This window comes from Henckelia pumila, chromosome 3 (genome assembly GCF_033568475.1).
Source record: "Henckelia pumila isolate YLH828 chromosome 3, ASM3356847v2, whole genome shotgun sequence".
Lineage (NCBI taxonomy): Eukaryota > Viridiplantae > Streptophyta > Magnoliopsida > Lamiales > Gesneriaceae > Henckelia > Henckelia pumila.
Genome location: NC_133122.1, coordinates 192,394,923 through 192,420,708, shown reverse-complemented (window position 1 = coordinate 192,420,708; position 25,786 = coordinate 192,394,923). Strand labels below are relative to the sequence as shown.

General features: G+C 33.7%; 3 protein-coding genes across 9 annotated transcripts; 2 read left to right on the top strand and 1 right to left on the bottom strand.

Moving 5' to 3' along the window:
• Window positions 1-6,035: 6,035 nt before the first annotated feature.
• Window positions 6,036-11,522, bottom strand: LOC140892057 (protein SCO1 homolog 2, mitochondrial). Of its 2 annotated transcripts, none has more exons than XM_073300806.1 (8): window positions 11,287-11,522; window positions 10,415-10,498; window positions 9,849-9,972; window positions 9,685-9,763; window positions 8,323-8,523; window positions 8,149-8,238; window positions 6,634-6,766; window positions 6,036-6,510 (listed from the first exon to the last, which is right to left on the bottom strand). In XM_073300806.1, exons 1-8 carry the CDS (start codon window positions 11,355-11,357, stop codon window positions 6,402-6,404), a joined length of 891 nt encoding a protein of 296 aa, XP_073156907.1. In that variant the 5' UTR covers window positions 11,358-11,522; the 3' UTR covers window positions 6,036-6,401. The 2 variants fall into 2 exon arrangements, with proteins under 2 accessions (XP_073156907.1, XP_073156906.1); XM_073300805.1 differs by having other exon boundaries at window positions 6,037-6,510; window positions 10,385-10,498.
• A 2,760-nt stretch (window positions 11,523-14,282) lies between these two features.
• On the top strand, window positions 14,283-17,174 carry LOC140890504 (annexin D2-like). The gene is made up of 5 exons (XM_073298349.1): window positions 14,283-14,520; window positions 15,171-15,316; window positions 15,655-15,873; window positions 15,993-16,205; window positions 16,704-17,174. The coding sequence occupies exons 1-5, from the start codon at window positions 14,382-14,384 to the stop codon at window positions 16,998-17,000; spliced, it is 1,014 nt and encodes a 337-aa protein (XP_073154450.1). The 5' UTR covers window positions 14,283-14,381; the 3' UTR covers window positions 17,001-17,174.
• Window positions 17,175-18,008: 834 nt separating this feature from the next.
• LOC140890675 (vacuolar fusion protein CCZ1 homolog B-like) lies at window positions 18,009-25,651 on the top strand. 6 transcript variants are annotated; one of them, XM_073298632.1, is made up of 12 exons: window positions 18,009-18,150; window positions 18,400-18,618; window positions 19,530-19,623; window positions 20,325-20,508; window positions 20,610-20,648; window positions 20,747-20,856; window positions 21,873-21,968; window positions 22,164-22,622; window positions 23,515-23,670; window positions 24,694-24,923; window positions 25,360-25,397; window positions 25,474-25,651. In XM_073298632.1, the coding sequence occupies exons 2-11, from the start codon at window positions 18,437-18,439 to the stop codon at window positions 25,388-25,390; spliced, it is 1,581 nt and encodes a 526-aa protein (XP_073154733.1). In that variant the 5' UTR covers window positions 18,009-18,150; window positions 18,400-18,436; the 3' UTR covers window positions 25,391-25,397; window positions 25,474-25,651. The 6 variants fall into 6 exon arrangements, 3 of the variants coding, with proteins under 3 accessions (XP_073154733.1, XP_073154732.1, XP_073154734.1); XR_012152252.1 differs by lacking the exons at window positions 25,360-25,397; window positions 25,474-25,651 and adding an exon at window positions 23,948-24,178 and having other exon boundaries at window positions 24,694-24,831; XR_012152250.1 differs by lacking the exons at window positions 25,360-25,397; window positions 25,474-25,651 and adding an exon at window positions 23,940-24,178 and having other exon boundaries at window positions 24,694-24,831.
• Window positions 25,652-25,786: the final 135 nt, after the last annotated feature.

The following is a 25,786-nucleotide window of genomic DNA, read 5'->3' as shown; positions in this document are numbered from 1 at the left end:
AGGGGTGCGATTGATCAAGTAAACAGCAGTAAGAGCACAATCTCCCCAATAAACAAGAGGTAAATGTGATTGAAGGAGAAGTGCTCATGAAACATTGAGAATGTGTTGATGTTTTCTTTGAACTACTGAGTTTTGTTGAGGTCTTTCAACACAAGAATAAAAATGTAGAATACCCTTCTGTTGAAAAAAACTCAGTAAAGGTAAGCTCAGGTGCATTATCACTTCGGACACCCTTAATGCGAGTGCTAAATTGTGTATGCACCATTTGATAAAAGGTAGGAAAAATTTGCTGCACATCAAATTTTGCCTTCATCAGATAAATCCAGGTATAACGATTATGATCATCAACAATGGTAAGAAAATATTTATAGCCTTCAACTGTAATAGTATGGGAAGGGCCCCAAATATCAATATGGATAAGCTCAAAAGGGGTTTGGCAAACATTATTATTTGATGTAAAAGGTAAACATTTCTGCTTGGACAAATGACAAATGGAACAATGTGTATCAAAATCTTTATGAGTAAAATGAAAATTGTTATCAACAACAAAAAGTTTAACATAAATGGGATGTCCCATACGAAAATGCCACAAATTTTTCGCAGGGCTGACCGTTGTACAAGTTATTTGAGAAGTTTCCTTTGGTGTGTTGAGTATATAAAGATTTCCAACTCTCTTACCCATCCCAATCTTATTGGTCTTCTGGATGTCCTAAATTTGACAAAAATCAGAGACAAAGAAGACTGAGCAAGGAAGAAGTTTAGTAAGACAGGTGATGGAAAGAAGATTAAATTGAAATTGGGGAACATACAAAACATCATGAAGAATAAGGTCGTTGGACAAATGAATAATACCAATGTGTGTAACATGGATAGAAAAATTATTAGGAAGAACTAATTTGGATGCAAAAGGTCGGGATGAAGTGAATAGAGACATAGAACAACATATATGACGAGTAGCTCCAGTATCAATCACCCAATCCGATCGCTTAATGGCAGAAAAACAATGAGACAAGGAATAGATACCATTGAAACAGGACAATGTTGGCTCTTGCAGTTGCTGGTTCATGATGGGGCCATTCTTGACAGGGAACTTGGAACTCAGAAATTCAATAATCTATTGACAAAAATTATCAATGGATGTGTTCGAATAAGTGGTAGTGACATCAGAGGCTTGACAAGCCTTAGCATTTGATGGCCAGGAGGAAAACCATGAAGTTTGTAACATCTATCAACTGTGTGATTTGTAAATCAACAATGAGAACAAATAAGTCCACCAATCCTTCCTTTTGGATTCTGAAATTTTCTCACACTACGAACTGCATTAGACGTATCTGAAGTAACTAAGGAATCTACCAATTTAGTAGCAGTAGGATGTATTGAACCCTGTCGTTCCTCTTGTATAACCAGATAAAACACCTTTGAGATGACTGGAAGTGGATCAATCATCAATATTTGTGCACGTATAGGAGCATAGGAATCATTCAACCCCATTAAAAATTGCATTACGCATTCTTGATTATGATAATTGTTCCAGTCTTTCATAGAACCACACTGACAATTCGAGGTCGGTTGATAATCTTTCAATTCATCCCAAAGTGTTCTCAACTTCGTATAATACACACTAATATTCATAGATCCTTGATGCAAATTGCTTAATAGCTTTTTAATCTGATAGATCTGTGGTGCATTGCTCTGATGAAACCTATCAAACAAATCAATCCAAACTTCCCGACAAGTAGGCATATACAAAAGACTGTCTGCAATTTCTCGGGCTACTGAATTGAGAATCCAGGAAGTAACCATGCTATTACATCTCGTCCATGCTCCATACATCATATCATCAGGCATTGTACGAGGAATCGTATTATCAATAAATCCTAGCTTATTTTTGGATGTCAAAGCCATAACCATAGCTCGATTCCAAGCATTATAATTTGATCATGATCCAACAAGTTTATGAGGAACAAGAATAAGACCTGGATTATCTCTATTGTGCAAGAAAAAAGGACTACTCGAATCTTCTGCACATATGCAATTCATCTGAACGGGATTTTTGTTGTTATTCGCAATCGAACCTCCCCTCGTGTCATAATCAAAGAACTCAGATGATCTAGATGAAATCGATTGAAGACGATAAAAAATAAATCTCGATCGAATGATTCAGAAGAATTCAACCGAGAACATAAAAGTGCGGAAGTTTTTGCTTTGATACCATATTGGAAATCAAGAGCAAAATGAACAGAAAAACATATTATTGCAATTGATCTGAAAAGTTGAGTTATACATCGAAAGAGGGAAGTATTTATATTCAGATAGCTTGACTAAGCTTACTAATCTAACTTGCTGACTAAGCTAACTTTACTGACTAAGTTTGAATTATACATATACACGTGAGCACCAATTCTAAGAGAAATCATCCTCAACCGAATATCCTGCCTATCTGAAGCCTTCAACGGCAGGATAACCTTATCCCAACTCGTTACAACAACTGCATCAATTTTGAATTATTTAGCAAATCATTTTTCCTTGTATATAGTATTATTTCTACATTTGTAGTTATCTGTAAATTTTTATTTTAAATTTCTCCCAAAATTTTAATTTTCTCACCTATCAGAATAGAAGGTAACCCTTAATTTCAACAAATTCCTAAAATTTCCTTGGATTTCAAAATATATCAAAAAATTTCAAATAACACAAATTTGCATAATTTTGCATGTATATTATTGTATGTTCGTCCATAAGTAGGGACGTAAATGAACCGAACTGTTCGCGAGCTATTCGGAGCTTGGCTCGTGAAAAAACTCGTTTGGGCTCGTTCGTTAAGCTTATTGAGCCGAGCTCAAGATTAATTTTGAGCTCAAAAATTTTAACGAGCCGAGCCCGAGCTTAAGGATGTTCGGCTCGTTAGCTCGCGAACATGTTCGTTAATAGGCTCGGAAGCTCGAGCTCGAGCTCGGCTCGTTTAGGTGGCTCGTTAGCTCGGGCTTGGGCTCGGCTCGTTTAATGGCTCGTTAGCTCGGCTCGTTTAATGGCTTGTTAGCTCGGCTCGTTTAGTGGCTCGTTAGATCGGGCTCGAGCTCGGCTCGTTTAGTGGCTTGCGAGCTTGGGCTTGGGATTGGATCGTTTAGTGGCTCGTCAGCTTGAGCTCAGGTTCTGGATCGGGCTCGACTCATTTTTTTGGCTTGTGAAAATATATTAATTTATATAGTTTCTCGAACTCGGCTGGTTTATTTATATGCTCATTGAGTAAATTTAAATCTATAATATTTTAAAAATTAAATTAAATATTCCTAAAAAAAACTTGTTTTTTTTAAATAATAAAATTTTGATTTGTATTTGAAATTTATATCAAAGTATTGATATGATATAATAAATTTATTTGTTTTTAAAATATTATTGTAAAAATTATTAATATTATTTTTACATATATATGCACACGAAACATTTGTTTGAAATTATAAAATTGTGATAACATCATATCAAATTTTTAATTTTAAAACAAAAATTAGTATATTGTAATAAATAGAAAATTGCTGATAAGTGATAGCATCTAATCAAATATAAAATAAAATTTTTATATTAGCATATATTTCATTTATATAAATGTTCACGATATGGAGACACAAAATTAACTGAAATAAAAAATTAGTTATAATATTCGATCAAATTTCAAATTGTGAAACCAAATTCATAATTTTATTACAGATAGAATTTATGGATATTTTCACATATATATGGATACAAAAAAGTTAAGTGTAATTAAAAAATAATGATAACATTTAATCAAATTTAAAAATTTTATAGAAAAAATAGATACATTATTATGCATCTATATCGTTTGTGAATATTTTTGCACACAAAAACTAGTTAAAATAAAAAATAGTGAAAATATTATATCAAATTTTGAACCAAAAAACATATATTTGATTATGTTTATTTCTTTTATTGGTAATTACGTTTTAGTAATAATTATATATATATATATATATATATATATATATATATATATATTTTTATATATAAATTTGGTATCGTATGGACAACAATCTTAAGCACTTACATGGACAACAACTGACGTAACACTTTGTACATTCAATCAGTTATTGTTACATGAGTTGTTAACCAACTAGGTGTCTATGATTGTCAAGTAAAATTTAAGGTAGAACACAAAATATCTTAAATTTTAATATTAAATAATATTTTTTTATTTTAGATTATAATTTTATGACATACTTCGGGTTATATTAACAAAATAATACAACCCTAATCAAATGGAATGTATATAGGTTTATAATTTATATTGTATTTAGTAATTTTGTTTACAAAAATACATGCATGTATATAGCCATGAAAATACAAGAACACTTTTTTCATTCATTTTATACATTTTCTTTTAATGATATTATTATCTATATGAAGAAAAAATTAGGTATATATAATTGAGATGAAAAGATTATGATATAAATCATATCACACATTGGTATAATTAAATCATTATATATAATTAAAAGAATTTGTGGAATAATAATATCATTTCATTGGTATAGGTAATAAAAATAAGCTTATCAATTATCAAACAAATTATAAAACCAAATTTTATTATGATTAAAACTTAAAAGTTAAAACTATGAATTCACTCTTGTTAAATAATATGATGTTTATATGTGATCATTAGAATTATTATGTAGAATGATGTTTTAAAACTATGTCACCATATAGGTGTCTATAAATTTGTGATAGGCTGAAGTTTTTGTTAAAATATTTTCAAAACTTAATTTAATATTTTCAAAAATTTAGTTGCAGACAACGACTTAATACATCATTTGCGAATGGAATAACTCTTCAAAAATAACAACTTATTTTCAGAAATTGTTTTTCATAATTATAATAATTACCGATACGTTAGATACATACAAAATTATAAATGTGTCGTAATTTAAAATTACCGATAATTATAACAACTAATTAAAATTACCGATATTTATAACAACTAATTAAAATTACAAACGTATTTTAAAAAATGGTCGTCGCATTCAATTTTCTGCTTGCTTATATTACTTTGTGATACTAACTTTATTTTTTATATTGCATGATGACTTTTAATTTTTATTAGAGATGATGTTGCGAAGAATGTTGGTTGCAGGATGTATTTAATTTTTATTAGAGATGCAGTTTGCACTTTTCTAATGGTTTTTCTAATTTGGGTTTTTTATGTACAATGTAATGATGTTATATTGTTATTGTGTATGTTGTAGTGGACTGTTGCATATGATATACATTTGATAATTAATTTTATAGTTTTATTTATGTTTGTCATTTTTATTTTTTTAAGAAAAATTTAATTTTAGTTTATATAGAGATTTATATTTTGTATTTAAGCTTCACGAGCTCGAAAACGAGCTCGAGCCCGAGCCCAAGCCCACTTAACGAGCCAAAATACGAGCTTGCTCAACGAGCCGGTTAAACGAGCCAACGAGCTTGAAAACGAGCTCGTTTAACGAGCCAAACTCGAACCATAATACGAGCTTGCTTAACGAGCCAACGAGCTCGTTTAACGAGCCAAACTCGAGCCAGGCTCGTTTCATATGATAAATGAGCTGAGCCCGAGCCGAGCCCGAGCTTACAAATTCAATAAACGAGCCGAGCCGAGCTTTATTACAAAAGCTCGGCTGGAGCTCGAGCCGAGCCCGAGCCTCCACATATACCAAACGAGCCGAGCCCGAGCCTGATACTGTTCGGCTCAGCTCGGCTCGTTTACATCCATATCCATAAGAAATCGACAAGATAGTTCATTATTTGAAATTTCAATAATTTACGCATGTTTAAATGTTCCAAATTTGTAGTGAAAAATAAACATAAAAAAGTAATATATTTTCTTGAGTCAAGTCGAGCTCATTATAAAACGGTCTTGAAACTTTATTTTTCATGTTGGCTTTTAAATTAAAATTTACTTTCGAGAAATTTTTCCAACATCCAAAATAAAATAATTCCACCATGACAGTCTGAAAGCATGGACATTGTGTCCTCGTTTCAAGATACAATCACAGCAGGTAGCCACATATGAACGAAGATTGTGATTTCTTAATCATAACTGGATCGACCCAAAAAGAAGTTTTAAAAAATAAAACTCAACATGCTAGCATTTCCCACATCGTCTTCTTGAACCAGAAAGAATCGAAACTAAGCAAAAATTAACATTCTTGAACAAAGAAATATTTAAGCAATGAACCGGCGCCAAATTCCACCTGATTAATTGGAAAGCATGTACTGATATATCGAAAGGGATTGTGATTTGTGCCTTGATCTTCAAATATAGTAATGGTTATTATCACGCCGGGGAGAGGGTCGTTGAAAATTGTCCAAATCAAAACATCCCCACAGTTTTGGCACTTTTTTTGCAATTATTTTGGAGTTCTCTTCATCTCGTCGACTATGGCTTTCACCAGCTCATCTGGGCTATACTCAACCCCGAAGGACCTCACAACTAGCATGTCCGGGTTCACCAAATACCTGTTTTGTATAAGTTATACGATGATCAGAACATTTGTTTCAATCGGGTAAAACTCCATTGCTGGGGAGAGGGAAACGTCGTAACAAAGGGATGTAGGGAGATAGAAATGGTGAGTTACATACATGTTATGAGAAGACTCGACAAGGTAATCATCTCCTTCTTCGTCAACTTTTCTAAAGAATACTCTGTATTCTTGTGCCATCTGCCTTATTGAAGCTACTGGTCCGGTTAATCCCACTATTCTCGAGTCAAATTCTGTCGTTTACAAAAGCAAAGCAGTGGTGTTAGAGTTTTACTTTAAGACAATGAAATCTTACATCAACATGTTGATTGAGGTTAACATTAGATTTCTCAACTTGCCATTGCAGAAAACACCTTCCTACTGTTGATAGATACGCTTCCAACATAAACAGGGGCAAAAACCAAATACAAAAGACATATACAGATCAATCTGTTAGGACTTAGGAAGATTTTGGAATGACATGCTACAAGTATTAAGACATGTGCTTGTTTGTGCGTGTATCTTGAACTTCTAGCTCACAATTTGAAATCTAATGTTGTTACATTTGATGATTTGAAGAGAAGTGATAAAAATCAGCATGCTAGTGAGACAGCATTAAAAATAAACGTAAATCATGTAGTATGACTGTATGAATCAGGAAAAAAGAAATGACTCAATAACACAATCAGATACGGGAAACGCCATGGAAGCCAAGTCATTTCCGGAAGAAGAATCATGTCAAGATTCAAGGATTTCAACATTAAAAATACAAATATTACAGACTCAACTACTGTGCATACACAAATATATTAGCCAAAGCAGCATGGGACAATCCAAGCTCGGTTATGCAGCAATGGGATAAAGGTTGAAATCATGGTTGTTTGGGGCCTTTTGGGCTAAAATTAAATTTGGCTCAGGCATAATAAAATAAAATTGGTCGATTACAAAGTCAAGCCCAGGAGCACATTAAATAATCTAATTAATTTGAATTGATTAGGGCGCGACAAGAGCAAGACGGGATCTGCGAAAGAGAGTGCGGAGCTGAGGAAGACAGGGAGAAACCGTCCAAGTGTTGAACAAAAACAGAAAGAAATTAACAGAAAACAGACAACTCGTCACTCTTAAACGCTTGCAACAACTCTGCAAAAAAATATTATCACTTTAGTTCTTATTTTCAAGCATTTTCCAGATTTTCAGTCCAATTGCTATCAATTTCATTGTGATTTTATGTTATGTAGACTCCTTGTGATGTTTGCAAATATATTATCATAGTAGGAGTTCGTTCTTCACTTTCCAAGCATCGTTTTCAACTTAAATCCTTTGTTTTCAGATTGTATATTGACTTAGGAGATCGTAACTTAATCAAATTTTGTTCCTATATCGTTTGATTTTCTAGGTGCATTTGCACCTGGCATGCCCGCATTTACAAATTTGGAGCAAACAATGGCCATATTCCATAATATTGAAAGTACATGTTGTAAATTCTTTTGTAAGGTTGGACTAACGAATCAGATCTTAGCACCCTCATTGCTAACACTGAACATCTAAGGATTGATGTGCTCTATCAGCCTTTAATCAAATTCATAGATCAACTAATTTCATGAGGATAACAAAGAGTTAGTCATGAATAACTCACCTCTGATGTAAGCACGAAGTTGTGATGGGGTGTCCCGCCGAGGATCAATGGTTACAAATATAGGCAAGACCTTAAGATTCTGTTTGGACTCTTATATCCATCAAATAACAAAATGTCAATGATCTGCTGAATATGAAAAATAGATGAAACAATCAAAAAGTAATAGTATGCGACCTAATATATCAATCGACTTCGCCATCTTCTGAACTTCAGCTGGTCCAACATCAGGAGATGAAGTATAACCAAAGTATAGAAGAACCCAATTACCCAAAAGATTCTGCTCAGTAACAAGCTGACTTTCTGTATTAATCAGACTGAAAGGGCCACCAATAATGGGCCCATTGATGGCACTTCTTTCAAACTTTTCACCTTCGCCTATTCCCAGTTTATAAAAAGGAACAGAGTTTAGAAAGCACATAACAAAATTGCAGAGAATGTGTTTGTTATTAAAATGTCGTCACAGAAATAACAGTCACATAGATAACAAGATATGAATAATATGACTTCAGTCCAAACACTTTATTAATGTAAAACACAAGTAAAGATGAATAATTAAGAGTTATAACAGTAAATTTGGTAGATGCAAACACATAAATGATTCACATGCAAATTCAACTCATATAACTTGAAAGCTCTGTCATTTGAATTCAAGGTACCATAGATGTTATAGCTTTTCACAGTATTATTATTGGATCTCCCCGTAATCAATTTTCATTGTTGTGTAGTCACGTCAAACAAATCCTACAATAGAGCACTGATATCCATAAAAGTAGAATATTCAGGGCAATCTCCTTGATTATTCGTTCTATTTTTGAGAGATGTCAGAGACCTAACCTCATCCTCGAGGTCATAGTCAGTGATGTAGTTTACTATGTTTGGCAAGGAAAATATGAAGAGGTGTATAAACACATGCATGAATGTTACACTCTTCACATAAATGAATTTTGAATATTGGTTTCTTTATTTATGCATTGCATAGAGTTGTTCAGCTTCGTCATTGGTAGTGTATACATCCCTCCATGGGTTTTAACAAAAATTATATTACTGAAGCAAAATTAATACTTGGCTGCATCCCTTAAAGGCCATCCATGAATTTAAGCATTCCAACTATAATAGACTTTTGCCAACATAAATTCCACAATTTAAATGCATTAACCAAAAAAAGATCTGACCACAGAAATCGATGATATACTAATCCTGTTGCCTCCTGGCTCCAAACAATCACAAGTTTTAGGCAAATCCTAATGAATTTCTTTCGAACAGAGAAAACTTAGAGGACAAACAATTAAAGTACATAAAGCACGAGGGCAAGTTAAATGAAAATGAGGGTCAACTTCTCCTTCGAGTGCCACAGTCTTACCTATTAATAATTTAGCACTATACAGCATATTACATATAGAACATGAATTAACAGCAACTCTAAACCTTTATAACCCACTTTAACCACAAACTTTTAGGGATTTAGATAGGTAGCAAACAAAGACAATGCATGCTTTCAAAAGCCATATCAATCAACACAAGTAACTGTGAGATCACCTTTAGGTACTGCTCTCTTTTCATCGTTATTGTGAATGAAGAAAATTAACCCACCAATTCCAGCCAGAACAGGAACAAACTGCAAGGATAAATGTGAGATGAGACGAATTAACTGCCCAAATAAATTGCATACAGAATGAAATTTCGAAGAATCATGATCATACAACAAAAGGTATCCGAGAGGTGCGGGAGACAGTCTGTTCACTCTGTTCATGTAATGGAAGAGGAGACCTAGTCCTGCTGGTGGATCTTGTGCTGGAAGAGCAATATCTTCTAGATGGACCAAACCTATGCAAATGGTACAAAAATGTATCTATATTGTAGTCGCAAGACATCAAGATTCATACAAAATAATTTGAACAATAAAATTCGGCTTTGATGAGATGAGTATAGGTTACAGTGTTCATTGCTTACAGAAAACAGATGGTAATTAAGATCAATGAAGCTCGCAAATTCCAACTACTTCAAAATTCTAAGTTGTCTTCATATGTATCCAGCTGTGTTTGACTGACATAACAGGTTTAACCTATTTCCGCTCCTATTCAGCAGACAGAAACCTTGCAATTTTGTCTAACAAATTTTATCTCACTCAACTGATATTTACTAATGGTAAATTGTTCCGCATAACATTTTATTGATTACAGTGCACCGTGCTATCAGACACAACCCACAGTAAAAATGTAATTTACACATCCCATACTTGTTGAAAATTTGAGAGGATGAAAAATACTTCTTGAAGCAACCCAGAATCTCAGAATCCCTGGTTATTGTCTGCTTGGTCAATGAATGAAGAGATAAATTGCTCTGTCCAAACCTTTAACAGAATCAAGAAGAGAAACACTTAGATGCACCAAAACTACAAGATGAACACTGCAATAAGATATGAATCATTAAAAAGCAAAAGAGGGAGAGATTTCACTGAGAAATACTCCATCAAAACACTTTTTGGAAATGAAATTACATTCAGAGATTACGCGCTTAAACCACTTTTTATTTAGAAAGCAGCACATTGCCAAATCTTTCCTCATGTCCTCCCTAATCAACTTATGCTTAGCCACCCCTCTACCCAAACCCTAAAGAGACATAACTCCAGTTGATTTGCAAAAAGGTCGTTTCAACTAAAGATTCAGCACAAGCATATCAAATAGGGCCAGAATACCAGATAAAAAAAATACAAAAAACAAAACCATTTTGTAGAAACTTGAAAGGGGAACTGCAACGAGATCACAGTTTATTTTCTTTTCTTGAATGTTCTTTCAAAGAAAAAGCATTACATCAATAGCTGTAAAAATTTCATTTCACCACTTCTCTCTATATACAAATCTCATACTTCTTTAAACAAGTCATGTCCAGTCAACTGATATCAATCCACAACCATACACTAGAAAGTGTCCTCAGAAAATAACACCCTCTAACTCCCAAAATACAATAGCGCCCGCCCTCCTTGCAAATGCAGCTCCATCCCATTATCACATACAGAGCCCACCAACTTCGTTCACTCTAACCTAACACAGATGACACCGAACATGCAATAATCGCAGAAGATGAAACAGAATTTAACAATTTATACAAATTCAAATATCAAAAGAAATGAAACATTACCGGCTGAGATTCCGGAGTGATGCTCCCGGATAATTTCTCAACGAGGAGAACAAAAGTTTCGACAATGGCATTTTCAAAGTTTCATTTATATTTTCTCGAATATATCAAATAGTTGTCTTCGGATGAAAATTAAGCAACTGAAACGAACAAGATGTTTAGCAAAAGAGTCATTACTTTTCTTAATCTTTAGCAGTCTGGGGTTTTCTTTTTCCCCAAGAATTTTTTGTCTGGGCGGATCTTTGGGTATGTGGGCGGGCTATCCTGACCCGAATGAGTTGTTTTCATGAAAATATATTTATTAAATTGCAAAAGTTGATTTTATCCTCTGAAAATAATATTTTAAATTAGTCAATAACATATGGTAATATACTTAAATATCGTTTGGTGTACGTGATAATATAAGTAATATATAGATAAATAATATAATGTAATAAAAAATAAATAAAAAATGATAGTTAAAATAGTATTGGATTTGATTGATAGATTATAGTTTATTTGATTTGATTTATTAAATTTTATATAAAATGTTAAATGACTATTTTGTCCTTTTAACAATAAATAAAATAAAAATTATATTATTTATAATGAGTAATATAGTAATTTAAATTCAATGATATGATTGATATAAGATAAATAATTAATAATTTGATTGATTTAAAATAAATAGTTAATATATGGATAAATAATATGGTGAGAAGAACATAAGATGAGATGAGATGAAATGAAATATACATATATTAGTAATATATGTACAGAACATTGTCTTAGCAAATGTATCACACGCGTAATATAATGAATTATGTTTTAATTATTTGTTGGCTTTTTATTAAATCAAATTTTTTGTTGGCTAAAAACTATAATTTTGTGACACTAATAAATTTGAGTAAATCTTTTGTAAGACGGTCTTACGAATCTTTATTTGTGAGATGAGTCAATCATATTGATATTTGCAACTAAGACATCATTTTGTTCACCTTATTACTAATATGAGTAACACTCCTGTGAGACGGTCTTATATGTGAGACGGTCTCATCTGTGAGACGGTCTCATCTGTGAGACGGGTCAACTCTACTCATATTTGTAATAATAAGTAATACTTTTGACATAAAATGTAATACTTTTTAATGGATAGTTCATATAAGAGACCCGTCTAAAAAAAATGACTCTTGAGACCGTCTCATACGAGTTTTTGTTTACTAATATATGTATAACTCATCACATCTCATCTCATGTTCTTCTCATCATATTATTTATCCATATATTAACTATTTATTTTATATCAATAAAATCATTAATTATTTATAATACATCAATCAAATCATTGAATTTAAATTACTATATTACACCTTATAAATAATATAATTTTTATTTTATTTATTGTTAAAATGACAAAATAGTCATTTAATATTTTTATATAAGATTTAATCAATAAAATCAAATAAACTATAATCTATCAATCAAATCCAATACTATTTTAACTATCATTTTTTATTTATTTTTTATTACATTATATTACTTATATGTGTATTACTTATAGCATCACTCAAACCAAACAGTAAAAATAATACTTTTAAGATAAAAATAATATTTTTTTCATGGGTAACCTAAATAGGAGAATCGCTCACAAAATTGACACGTAATACCCAATGGCGGAGCCAGTAATTTCAATTTACCCGAGCTAGAATTTGTATATCTTGAATCATTCAATATTCTGAATTTAATTACCTGGGCTAATACCAAATTATTCAAATTTTTTTTAATACATATAAAATTTAAGAAAAAAATATCACACCTGGGCTAAAGCCTGGGTGAAGATAAGTGTGGCTCCGTCACTGATGATACCGTCTCATAAGAGTTTTGTCAATAAATAAATACAGTTCGGGTTCAATATAAAAAATAAAATATATAATTAATTTTAAAATTTGACTAATATATTTTTTATGAATATTTCTCGTGAGATGGTCTCATTAATCTTTATCCGTAAGACAAATCAACTCAACCCACATTTTTGACATGTAAAGTAATTTTTTTCATGAGAGACCCGAATTAAAGATCTGTCTCATGGAATTGACCCGTAAGACTATCTCACAATAGTTTTTGTGATTTTTTTTTGTAAAGGACAACTGATCACGATCAAAAGTACGAGATTAGTTATTATGCAAATTTGAATATAAGAGAGCATTTTCAAAATATTATGTTTTTGTAAAAGTGATTAAATTTATGAATTATAAAAAAAAGTTAAGAAAAATAAAAAATTGATAGTATTTGGAAATAAATGTGAAAATCTAAAAATCAAAATTGGGTAGTGTTTGATAAATAAGTGATTAAAGTGATTTTAAAATTGATCTTTTTATTAGAATCACTTCGGAGAATCGTAATAACCATATGACTAGCTTTTAAATTTCAATTAAGTTAAACATAAACTAACAAATAATTTGAGTTTAAGATACACAAAAGTGATTTTTTTAAGCTTATAATTTGTGAACATGGTTAATTTTGTTCGACATAGCATAATTAACTATTATGTTTTGATTAGCAAATTAAGCAGCATTTGAGTTTGCTTAAGAAAAAATTTTGATTTTTTTTTCACAAAATTTCAAATAATATCTCAGTCGGCACCTGACAATCGGGCTACTTTGACACATAATAAGTAGAATTTCTTCATCTTCATCTTCATCTTCTTTCTAATTTTTTATTTATGCCCATCCCAAATGAATTCAATTCTCATTTCTATCATCATCCTTAGTCCTTACCTCTACCGATGGTAAAAGGCAATTGTATTATGTATAGGAGAAAAAAAAAAAGAAGAAAAATTAACGTGCTTTATTGTCATGTTGTGCACGTGCGTGAAACAAACATATTAATTATTACATGACCATATCCAATCCTTCCCATGAATATAACGTTTTCACGCTGCATTATTATTACAGCAATCCGTTTAAAGATAGAATTCATCCCATTTAATTTCTCAATGCAAACGTTGATCCCGATGCTTACCTTATTTATCTTGGACCGTTTTCATCAATTTTACGCGTCAAAATTTTGTCTGAAAACGTCCTCACGACAAGAAATGACATGACAACCACTCTATATTTATGTACATTCATTCTTTCATCCATCAGAGTTGCGTTTACTCTTGGAGACTGACCAGTTCAGCTATGGCCACCATCAAAATCCCTTCAAGCGTCCCTTCCCCCGCCGAGGATTCCGAGCAACTCCGAAAAGCATTTGCAGGTTTTTTTTTGTATTCACGTGATTTTGATTCGTTTGTTGGTTCTATTTCCTTTTTTCTTGATCGGATTGGATATGTGTGAAATGTCTTTATCCTCGGCGAAAAGGTGCAGTCTTTAACATTTCAATGGATCCCTTCATTTGATTCTGTATCGTATGTTCCGATTTTGAACAGATCAGGAGATCTCATGATCTCGGATCCTCCGACTACATGAAACTGGGAGTGATAGATAATGTGTAGAGGATTTCACTTCTGTTGACTTTCTTTAAAATGGAATTCTGTGTCGCAGGTGGGATACATTCTATTTGAAAGCTTAATCAGACAATGTTTGAAACCAAGTTTCAGTTTAAGGTCTTATGTTGGCTACTGTTGTTAATTCCCAGTTTCCTTACTTCTTTATGTACAGTGAGTGGTAGTATTGAATAGGGAATTCATGGCATAAGCTAGAATGTGATCTTGTTATAATTACAAGACGCTCGCTAATAAGGTATTGTTTGCAACTTCTGAAAATAATTGATTACGAAGAGAATCTCCATAATCATTTATTTTTAGAGGTAGCAAACGCTGCCTAAGTATTCAAATTCTTCAAATTCTTTTGATCTTGTCATGATGCTGTAAAGAGACAGATTGTTCTGAACTTGAGTTTTTGCAGGATGGGGAACAAATGAGGCACTGATAATCCAGATCCTTGCACATAGGAATGCAGCACAGCGCAAATTGATTCGCGAAACCTATGCAGCGACTTACGGAGAGGATCTTCTCAAGGACTTGGACGAAGAACTTTCAAGTGATTTTCAGGTTAATTTGAAGATAATGCTTGTTATTTTGATGTTCTCAAACCAATAGTTATTAGAGATTTAGTGATTTTCCTCGTGGCAAATTGAGAAAGTTAGTGAAGACGTAGCAATTATATGTATTTGTCTGCACCCTTAGAGTTCGTCCATTCTTGGATGATCCCTGGCTATCACGTTCATTTACTAGCCTGAGACAATGTCCGAGAATCTAGATTCTCCTTCCTAGTTCTCCTTCATGAGTTGTCATTTACGTAGCAAAATTTGAGCTTATTCTTACCGTCTTCCCGGAAATAATTGTGTAGATCAAAAGCTTGTTGCTTATTTGATATCGGTCTGTTGCAGCGTGCAGTGCTGCTCTGGACGCTGGACCCATCTGAACGAGATGCATACTTGGCTAACGAGGCTACGAAACGATTAACCGCTAGCAATTGGGTTATAATGGAAATTGCTTGCACCAGATCATCATTTGATCTTTTTAAGGCAAGACAGGCCTATCATGAGCGGTACAAGAAATCCCTTGAAGAAGATGTGGCATATCACACTACTGGAGATATTCGGAAGGCAAGCTTCACACGAAATTTCACCAATGTTTTGAGAAAACAGATTGATTAGGTCTAATCATTAATCTTACTTGCCTCGTACATTTTGATCAACAGATAACTTTTTGATTTTGTCAACAGCTTCTGGTTCCTCTAGTGAGCGCCTTTCGATATGAAGGAGATGAGGTGCACATGACTTTGGCAAAATCAGAGGCTAAGATACTGCATGAGAAGATACATGACAAGGCTTATAATGATGAAGAGCTTATCAGAATCCTTACTACAAGAAGCAAAGCACAACTTAATGCAACACTTAATCACTACAATGATCAGTTTGGAAACGCAATCAACAAGGTACGTCTAATGTCATACTACAATAATCGCCATTGTTACATACCCCAAATTTGCACCAGAACTGAAGACTGGTATATCAACGTTTTGGAGGTCCTAGCACCCGAAAAATACATTAGTCTTTGGGTTGAACTCCTCTGTTATACTCGACTCTTAATATTGGTGTTTTTTGTTGGAATAGAAGAAGTGAAATTTTATGATTTGTGAATGGATTGCATCATATCAGCATCAATAGTATGACCATTGTCTAGATCATATATTGGATTGAGCTGCATTTATACATTAAATACTTAACAAGTGAGTGAAAAAAGCCTTCCATTGTAGTAAGTGGTTGGTAGGTGGAAGGTGGAGGGTGCATGTACCAGACTGTATCCGCAAGTATATAATGGATGACACCGAAACACTAATATTTGTGTTCTAGTCTCGCATTCAGGCCAACGCATATCACTTGTTCATTAGTTGTTCAACAGTTGTGACAATTACAAATTTTCATTCGTGTAGGACTTGAAGACGGACCCAAATGACGAATATCTCAAACTCCTCAGGGCGACCATCAAATGTTTGACATGTCCTGAGAAATACTACGAGAAAAGCCTTCGTTTGGCTATCAACAGGGTTGGCACCGACGAATGGGCTCTCACTCGTGTTGTTGTCACACAGGCGGAGAGAAACATGGTGCGTATCAAAGAAGAATACCATAAACGAAACAGTGTCACCCTTGAACGTGCAATTGCTGGGGACACTTCCGGTGACTATGAGAAAATGCTTCTGGCCTTAATAGGCCATGGAGATGTTTAGTAATCCTTGTATTAATAAGGATATCTTGCGGTGTGTTCTATGCTGTCTGGCCTCGTGTTTTGTGGACTTGTGTTTCTAATAATTGATGGATTTAAAATTGATGTGGTGTTTTGTTATTTGAAAGTGTGTTTCTGAGTTATTTTTCAAGTTAATTGTGTATTTCGTTGTGGCTTATTAATGGCATGCAGTGAAATGGGAGAAAGTTTAATCTGAAACTACTAAAATAATAAATCAAAACAGATGGAAACCATAGTCACTGTCATCTAACCCGAGAGTTTAGCTCGAAGGTTAGTAGACCATGTGTAGAGAATAGGAGCTTAGATACATGATCAAGTTATTACCTAATGTAGAGTCCTCAAAACGAACTAGCAGAAGATCTGGTGGACTTAGCCAATTTTATTAGTTATATTAGACGGATCAAGACAAGTTGATCCGCATCACACAATTTGAGAGGACATAATTAGGGGAAATTGCAGGTCAATCTAACTATTTGGCGGGGTGGGTTGGAGCAAGCCGACTAGATAAATCAACCTTTTAAAAAAAATAAAATAAGTACAAATAATTTGTTTTTAACCATGTAATTCGTACTTGTACATGATATTTTCTTAATTGAGATAATTTTTTTTACAGATAGATTTATTTTAATTTTTTTTCTTATAGTTTGTAAGTATTGTTTGGATAATATATGGTTTTTTAATAAAAATAATAATGCAACTATACGTTACTAGATGTATTTGGGGTTTTAACATGTTACAGAATTATTCTATGCTACACCTGAAGTACTTTTCTCTCATGACGTGGTCAAATGTCAATTATTGGATCATCAACACACATGTCAATTTCTATAAAATTATAAGGGTCTCAAATGATCTAATGATATTGAAGTAGGAGGAGAAACACTCACAGTATAGATAAACTAACCCCATGTTACACCCGACAGTTAGATTTATAAAAGTTTCCATTTAATGATAAGAACACATTTTTTAAAAAATAAATAATAAATCGTTTGTACAAATACAGTATACATAATATCTCTTTTTTTAAAAAAAAAAATTACATAATATCTCCGATTGTAATTCCGATCGGCCGCTTGTTCCTTCTGACCTTCTCATAATTTTTCTTTCTCTTCGTATTCATTCTACTGATTAAGGTTTGATTTGAATTGAAATCGGGCCGTCGATTTGTACCTGCATGTCAATTACACTTGGTTCAAATTACTACGAAATTTAAAGGCTCTATTTTCATCCACAGATGCCCAATATTCCAATATATATGTGAAAAAATTTTCCATGTTGATCAAGTGTTTGAATTTCGGTTAACATACTTTTTTTCCTTTAATTTTTTGTTTGTTCTTTTACGGATTGCACTCAGACCCAAAAGCTATGTTTTTTTTGGTTAGGTGATTGGTGAGTATTGCAGGAGGATCGAAATCTTTAATGGGAGTGACATCTGGGAGTAATTCCAATGAATCGATTAAATTGTGTGTTTTTGATTTGAGAAGGGGCCAAAATGAAGGGCAGGAGTTGGAGAAGATTCTCTTCTTTTATCCCTCGGATGTTCCATTTTCGACTCAGCTCTCTGTCATTGGTCTCAGTGAAGGACTCATCAGTTTTACTAGGTTTTTATTGTGATTTTCGTATATACATTTTGACATCCGCATTTACTTTTATATAAGCTTTCGCTTTTAAGGTTCATCTTGAAATATGTCAGTATGTGTTGCATTGTAAGAATGATATCAAGCTATATGCTATCAGAAGGGCAGTGGCGACACAGACCCTTACTTGCTTATCTGGTTTTCCCATTTATTTTGTTCCGCTCAGGGCCTAATGCCTGATTGTTAAGCTAATTCTCTCTTTGTTTTCGTTTCCCTTTATTGGAATTATTGTTAACATCAAGCAAACAGTATTTGTGAAATCAACTAATTTGATAATTATGGCTTATTGTCTATGGTTCATTCTGTATGGAGTTTGATCAATTTTTTGCCATATATGTTTAATATCTTCAATTTCCCTTGAATGAGATAAAATAACTAAATATTCTTTCTAAATAGAATTAAGGAGCCTTAAAAGAGAATTTTTTTTTCCTTTTTGGTTGAACAAGTTATGTTGTATAGTTGGCTTGGACCACATATTACATCATTCACTGAACTTCATTCAGTTATCTTAGTGATTGCAATTGAATAAGTCCTACGGTTCTTTGCCTATAGCTATCTTTTCCCAGTTTTAAGAATGATATATTTCCATGCTCTGAATCTCTCTTCACATGTCAACCAATGGCTTATCTGTGTATGTTGTAAAGGCATAGGAAATTTCAAAGATATGATACGGGATTCTCTGTGTGTATTTCCTCAGTCTTTTATGCTATTTATGACAGGGCTTATCTATTACCTTCTTCAAGCTCTAGATTCATTTGTTTTAGATCTATAACTATGAAAATAACATTCTAGAAAGTTTTATCTTCAGTTTGTGATAAGCATGATGATTGCTTGTGTCTTTATGATGATTGGTTCATCGCACGAGTTTTCTGCAGAATTTTCTCCCCAGAGGCGGCGTGTGAGGTCATTGAAGCTGAGATGCATTCTCATGTTTTTTATGAACCAGAGCCAGATATATGGATGGTGATGGTGCGATAACCTTTTTTTAAGAAGACTGTCTCATTTTCTTCTATTGGAAAAGATTATATATTTGGCTACTGTAATGATGATCAAGCAGTGATATTACTTTATTTTGCACTGTTTCAAACTATATTAAAGCAGTTATGGTTCTGACATTAGTCATTTTAATTGGTTTGGCGTTAATTGGTTTTAGAAATTTGATCTTATTTAATGTTTGACATTATTTAATTGCATTGCCCACCACATAACTTCACCTCACATCATGTTCAATTTCTAAAAGATGATTGGTTTGGTATAAAAAAGCCTCTTACTCTTGCCTTCTAATTGATTGTCAGACCTTGCATTAAACAAAGTAAGATGATCTGCAATCATCATATGAGGTTGAAGTAAATTTGGATGTGATTTATTTCGATGATTCGACCTCTGCGCAAGTGTGAAACAAGAGCTCTATACAACACAGTGTTTTGATATATTAAAATCTGCTTTAATTTATGAAATTAAATCCTTAGAATTAATGTTGGACAAAGATGAATTTCTTGTATCCATAAGAATATGAAAGCATATTCTATCCACGGAAACTTTATTTTTGTATGCATTATTTGCAACCACAGCATTTTTGTTCATCAAGATTAAGTCAGGTCAGTGTATGGGCCATAACTTTGCATCGTTTCCTGACATAGTTTCCCCCTAATTATCTTATCTTTCATTAGGTAGTTGAAAAAAGTAAGGATTCAGAATCCATATGGCGAATTGATGCGTTACGAAGCATTCTCAAAGAAGTACATTCCCTTTTTATGTTGTTTCATGGATCTGTGAGAGCATTGGTTGATAAAGAACCATCTGGTGGGCTTGTCCGAACCCATTTGTATTATTTCATCATGGACTTTCTGAGCGGTGAGTGGTCTTCATATTAGTTTTGTGTTACGTATACTTGATTTTTCCTCTTAATAGTTTCTTTTGTTTGCAATTTTTCAACTTGAGTGACTAATTGTCAGCATATGAAAAGCGGTCTCCATTGGATTATTGCTGCTGGGGTAATGCTGCAGTTGCTGTATCAAATGATTCCGATTTCATGTGTCTTTTGGAACAATCCGATGCTGCCATTTTGACACGCGTTTTCTTTTTGGGCCAGATTTTTTGGTTGGGAAGAAACTTCAGTTGCCAAATTTTCGCGACTCTCTAAAAGAAATTGGAACAGTAAAAATGTTAACTGTGGGGCGCGAAGCTGCTATTGAAGTTCAGGTTAGTTTCTATGTGTTCACTCATGTATTGAAATTCAACAGTTTCCCATCCATTAGATTGTATAATACTTCATGGACAAATTTTCTGCTTATTTTTTTTATATATAAACTGCAAATAGCAATTGTCTCACAATCTTAACAGTAAAAGCTTTTAGTTGTAGTTGCTATTCACTGATTAGTTAGCTGGTTAAGCCTACCGTGAGACTTTATTGGGCTTCAACTGATCTTTCAAAAGTTAAAAGAAATCAACTAGACCTTCAGTTGATGTTTAATATCAAATGTTAAGTGGGTTGGAAACACGTCGCTATTTATTAATTTTATGACATTTTCTTTGGGGGTAGGTCATGTGAGGAATGCTATAACTGCTGTTATATTGTCCATATCATTTGCATAATTTTTATATGAGTACGAAATGTTTTAATTATTTATCAACTTTTTTAGAGAGAATCCATTTGTCCAAATATTGAAGCTTTTATGAACCTAACGCTTACACCATTATGCATACACGCACCTGATGTGGCACTGGTTCCAGTAACTTGCAGGCCTTCCCTCATCTGGGTAATCATTTTAAAATATAGATGCTCATACTAGTAATCTTTAAGTTTGCATTATTGTTTTAAATCTTGAATTTTAAAGTGGTTCAGAAAGTGTTGCATTATGTTTTGGTCACAGTTGGACTGTTTGGATGGTGAAGTCATGGAGAAATGTGAGTTTTAGGAAGTTTGGAGAGTTGGGAGTGTATGGGAACTTTTTGGTACCAGGCGTAAAGCAGTAACTTTATACTCTGGCTTCAACCCCTCTATTTTCTTGTCAGTTCGATTATTACTTGGTCAGCATGACATCATTTAATCATCGAGGGCAGATAGATAATGTGCATTTATGAGAAATGGATACTTTCTTTTTTTTGTTTTGAGGAAGGATACTTTCTTATTTGACTACTCAGCAAAATTTGATTCGTCTCTCCATGCTAATTGCCGTGCATATTAAAATTGCTTCTTTACATGTGCTTTCTTGCAGTCTCTCGTTCAAGTGTTAGAGTCATGTGCGGGGAATGCACGTTGTTACTCAATGACGATGTTCCATGATCTGATGGTCTCAACAACTCTTTCTCCTGTACGGGTTGATTGTTTTCTGTTTTGGCACACCTCTTGCTTATAACTGGGGTTTAGTAAAGAACAAGAGTAGCAAAGGAGTTTTTGCTCCTCATGATTCACTGATTTTGCCAATATTATGCTGTACAGATTTTATTTAATTTTAAAGCTCTAGCGTCTTCCTTTCAGTTACCATTATGTACCCTTTTCTTTTCAGATCGACACAGTTAGCATTTTTACCTATTCCGTGTCAAGGTTAACTGCTCTTGCTCTGTCCTCTGGAGCAAGATCATGGTCCTATTCACATAAAGGAAACACTGTGTGCAATACTTCTGCTGGAGCAATTTTAGCGGATCCTGGTCAAGTTGTGGATCAATATTGTAATTCCTGTGATACATCTCCAGCTGGAAATCGTGGTTATCATGTCGTGAGGCCCTTGCAGCATGCCAAATGGTCAAAGGGGAAGGATGGTTTTCTTGTCACTGATATTTGGGGCGTAGAGGCTGGTAGTTCGGTGTCTAAGAGCCCAACAGTTTGGCTTCGTCATACAGAGGAAGAGATGTATCTTATTCCTTATCAGCACCGTGGCTTAACTGTAATACTTCTTATTCCTGTCTCATCTGTAGTCAATGGTGAACAAGGAATGGCTCTGGTGAAGCAGCAAATTGCTGAAATTGTGAGTTATTCTATTATTTTAATTTTCGATATGGACAGCTTTATCAGCATCAGTAATTAACTGGATGATTTTTTCATTAGCAGCTATATACTTCTATTTTTGGCTCTCAGTTGGACATTTCTGAAGAATGTGATGATTGTTTGGTTTTGTTTTCTGATGTGTAAGTAGTAAGTATTTTAAAATTTATCATGTATGATATTGCCTGAAAATAGGATATAATAGAAGAGTATTTCTGAGAAGTGTTGAAAAAATCAATAAAGTGTATTGATTATATTGGAAGATATGAAATCAGTGGGAATGTGTTTTGGGGAAAAATGAAATGCTATTGTAACATTTAGTTTCATTTTCCGGAATGATGAGGAGAGCAACAAATTAAACCAACCGTGCTCTTCAAATTTTGGTTGATCATAATATGTACATGTCTTCCATTTTTCTTTTGATGCGCATGTATGATATAGTAATAAACGCCGTAACACGTCATAGATTTCAAACCATGGGTTGGGGTGGTGGGGCTCCTTTATACGATCGATTAGGCCGATCGATTAATATACTCCATATATTGGTTGTTCTCAACCTTTTACTCCATGAAATTGGGTCTTGCAGCTTGTTCATGGAATATTCTTAGTGATCATCTCTATGGTGTTGCTAATTCAGTATGCCTGTTTTCATGAGTCTTGTTATTAGTGGTAATCTTTATGGTGTTGCTAATTAAGCATGCCCATTTTCATGAGTCACAAATCTTTTGAATTTAATTTTGGATGTTACACGGTATATTTTTATGCTTTCTGATGGTGTTCTTTCTCTAACTGAACTTTATAACTTTATAGATGAGTGAATAGTGTTTTTGTGCAATTGCATCAATAAATTGCATTTTGTTTGGTGGTTGTCTCAGGCATCACTCAAGATGTCCAAAGTTGAAGAGAAACTATCTAGAGGGTGGGGAGGTGAGAACGCATATCATGTGAGTGGATATCGGTATTTGCTGGTGGATGGTGATACATGTGTATCTAGGGCTTCTCCTCCTGGAAAAGTAACAACTCTGACAAAGGTTAGATTTGCTCTATGAGTAGTATTCTTTCCCAATTGTGAAATCTGAACCACTAGATTGGTGTAGAGCTTAACCTCTCAATATTGTGCTTTGCTATGCTTCTATATGTTACTTGAGTAACCACCAGTCATATCAATGTTTTGTTCTAATCTTTGATGGTGTCTGTTAGTCAATATTATTCTTATCTATGAATGTCTCTAAATCACTAATTAGATGCTCATGATGCCTACTGAGATGTCTGGGTGATTTTGACTTGATAAAATGGCTAGAATCTCAGTGTCTTGGAGACGTTTCAGTACAAACTGACTGTTGATCTCTATGGTTGGTGGTGGGCTTCATGTTATCACACTTTTTTCCAATTGCTTGAGAACTGACAAGACAGTGAAATCTTGGATGGAGTTTTAGCCCATTCTGTCTCATGTTCTAGCGGTTGAACTGGATCATGTAACTGTTCCATTGTTCTTGAAAGTCGTGTTCCCAGTTACCTTATCAAGGGGGTCTGAGGAAGGTGAGTAAAAAGTGCAGGGAAGGATATCTTAAATATGCATGTTGGGAAAACAATATACTTTGCATCTGTTGTGATTATTTCTATTATCCGCTTCATCAATTCCCAGTTACCTTAATTGTTTATTTCTATTATCAGCTTCAATAGAATAACTATTATGCAAGGACCAAAATTCAAACTTGCGTGAATTACTTTATCTAAATTCTAGTTGCAGGAAATAAAAAAAGCACCATATAGCATTATTATTCAACTTTGAATTGCGAGAAGAGAGTAAAGGCAAAAAGGAGCATCAAAAAGAAATTATATGATTCAACTTTAAGTTAATATCCATGGACTATTGAGTTGGCTATAACTCCATTATATCTTCCCTGTTTTTTACTGCAGCTATTTTTTTATATTGTTTTTACTTTTTAGTTGCTTACAGGAGAGAGGCACGTTGATATTTTTCTGGGTAATCAGTGCTATTATATCGATCATGTCCATGTAAGTGAATACGTTCGTGTAATAACGTGAAACAGGAATCCTTGATCGAACTGAGTAAGCTTCGAGAGGAGGTTGATTTAGAAAAGAGTAGAGCTAAATGGGATATGTCAGGCTTTGAGAAGGATTTTGAAGTATGCATTAGAGCAAAAAACAAAGCTTGGCTCATCGCTCGTCTTACTCGGGGAAAGGAGCTTTATATGGTCCTCGAGAAAGCAAATGAAACCCTTCTATATGCCTCTGGAGCTGTTGAAAAGTTCAGTGATAGGTAACATTCTCTTCTGTCTAGCTCATAGAAAACTGGTAAACACTGCACGTTAGAAATTTCGTTTTTGAAGAAAGAATGGATTGATGTTGTTTTTGTGCTTGACTTACACTGGAGCGCACTAATTTTGTTGAACTTGAGGTTATACATCATCGCCCAAAAGCTCATTAGCTCACTTGTGGTGTTTTTCTGTCATTGTTTACTTGTATATTTAAAATATAGCCGAATATTAATAATTCAAAAATCAACGTTATTATCACGGAAAGGGTCCATTTTTCTGAATGATACATGGCATGACTCGGAACAATGCCAAAGATAAATCAGCTTAATTTGTCTGGTTGAGCTGGAGAGCGAGTCTGTTACGTTTGAGTACTGTGTGTGATTTGAGTGTCAGTTTTTTTGTGGGTTTAGTTCTAACAATCTTTGGTTATTTGATCAGGTACTGTGATGGTGCTTTTTCCTTGGATTAAGAACATGGTACATCGTATGCGTAGGCTCTTTATTACTCCCTTGTTGCATTTGTACTAATTCATTGCCTAAAAAAACATGTCAGGCTGCTGCAGATGCCTCTATGCCTCACAGATGTATTTATATAACAAACCCGATATTGTTGGTCCGATCCCTACATGCGATTTTTACCTTGTCTCGATTGGGTCGGATTAATTTTCATACTCCATTTTTTTTGTTGATCACATCACGTTAATTTATATGTACTAGCGAGCATTTCTGTATGCTAAATGGTCAGAATATCTTTCTAAGAAGTAAATACAAATGATGAAATGAAACATAACCGGTGACCTAAAACTTTAATCTTTTTTGTTATTGGTTGATTTTTTTTTTTTGTTGATCACATCACGTTAATTTAT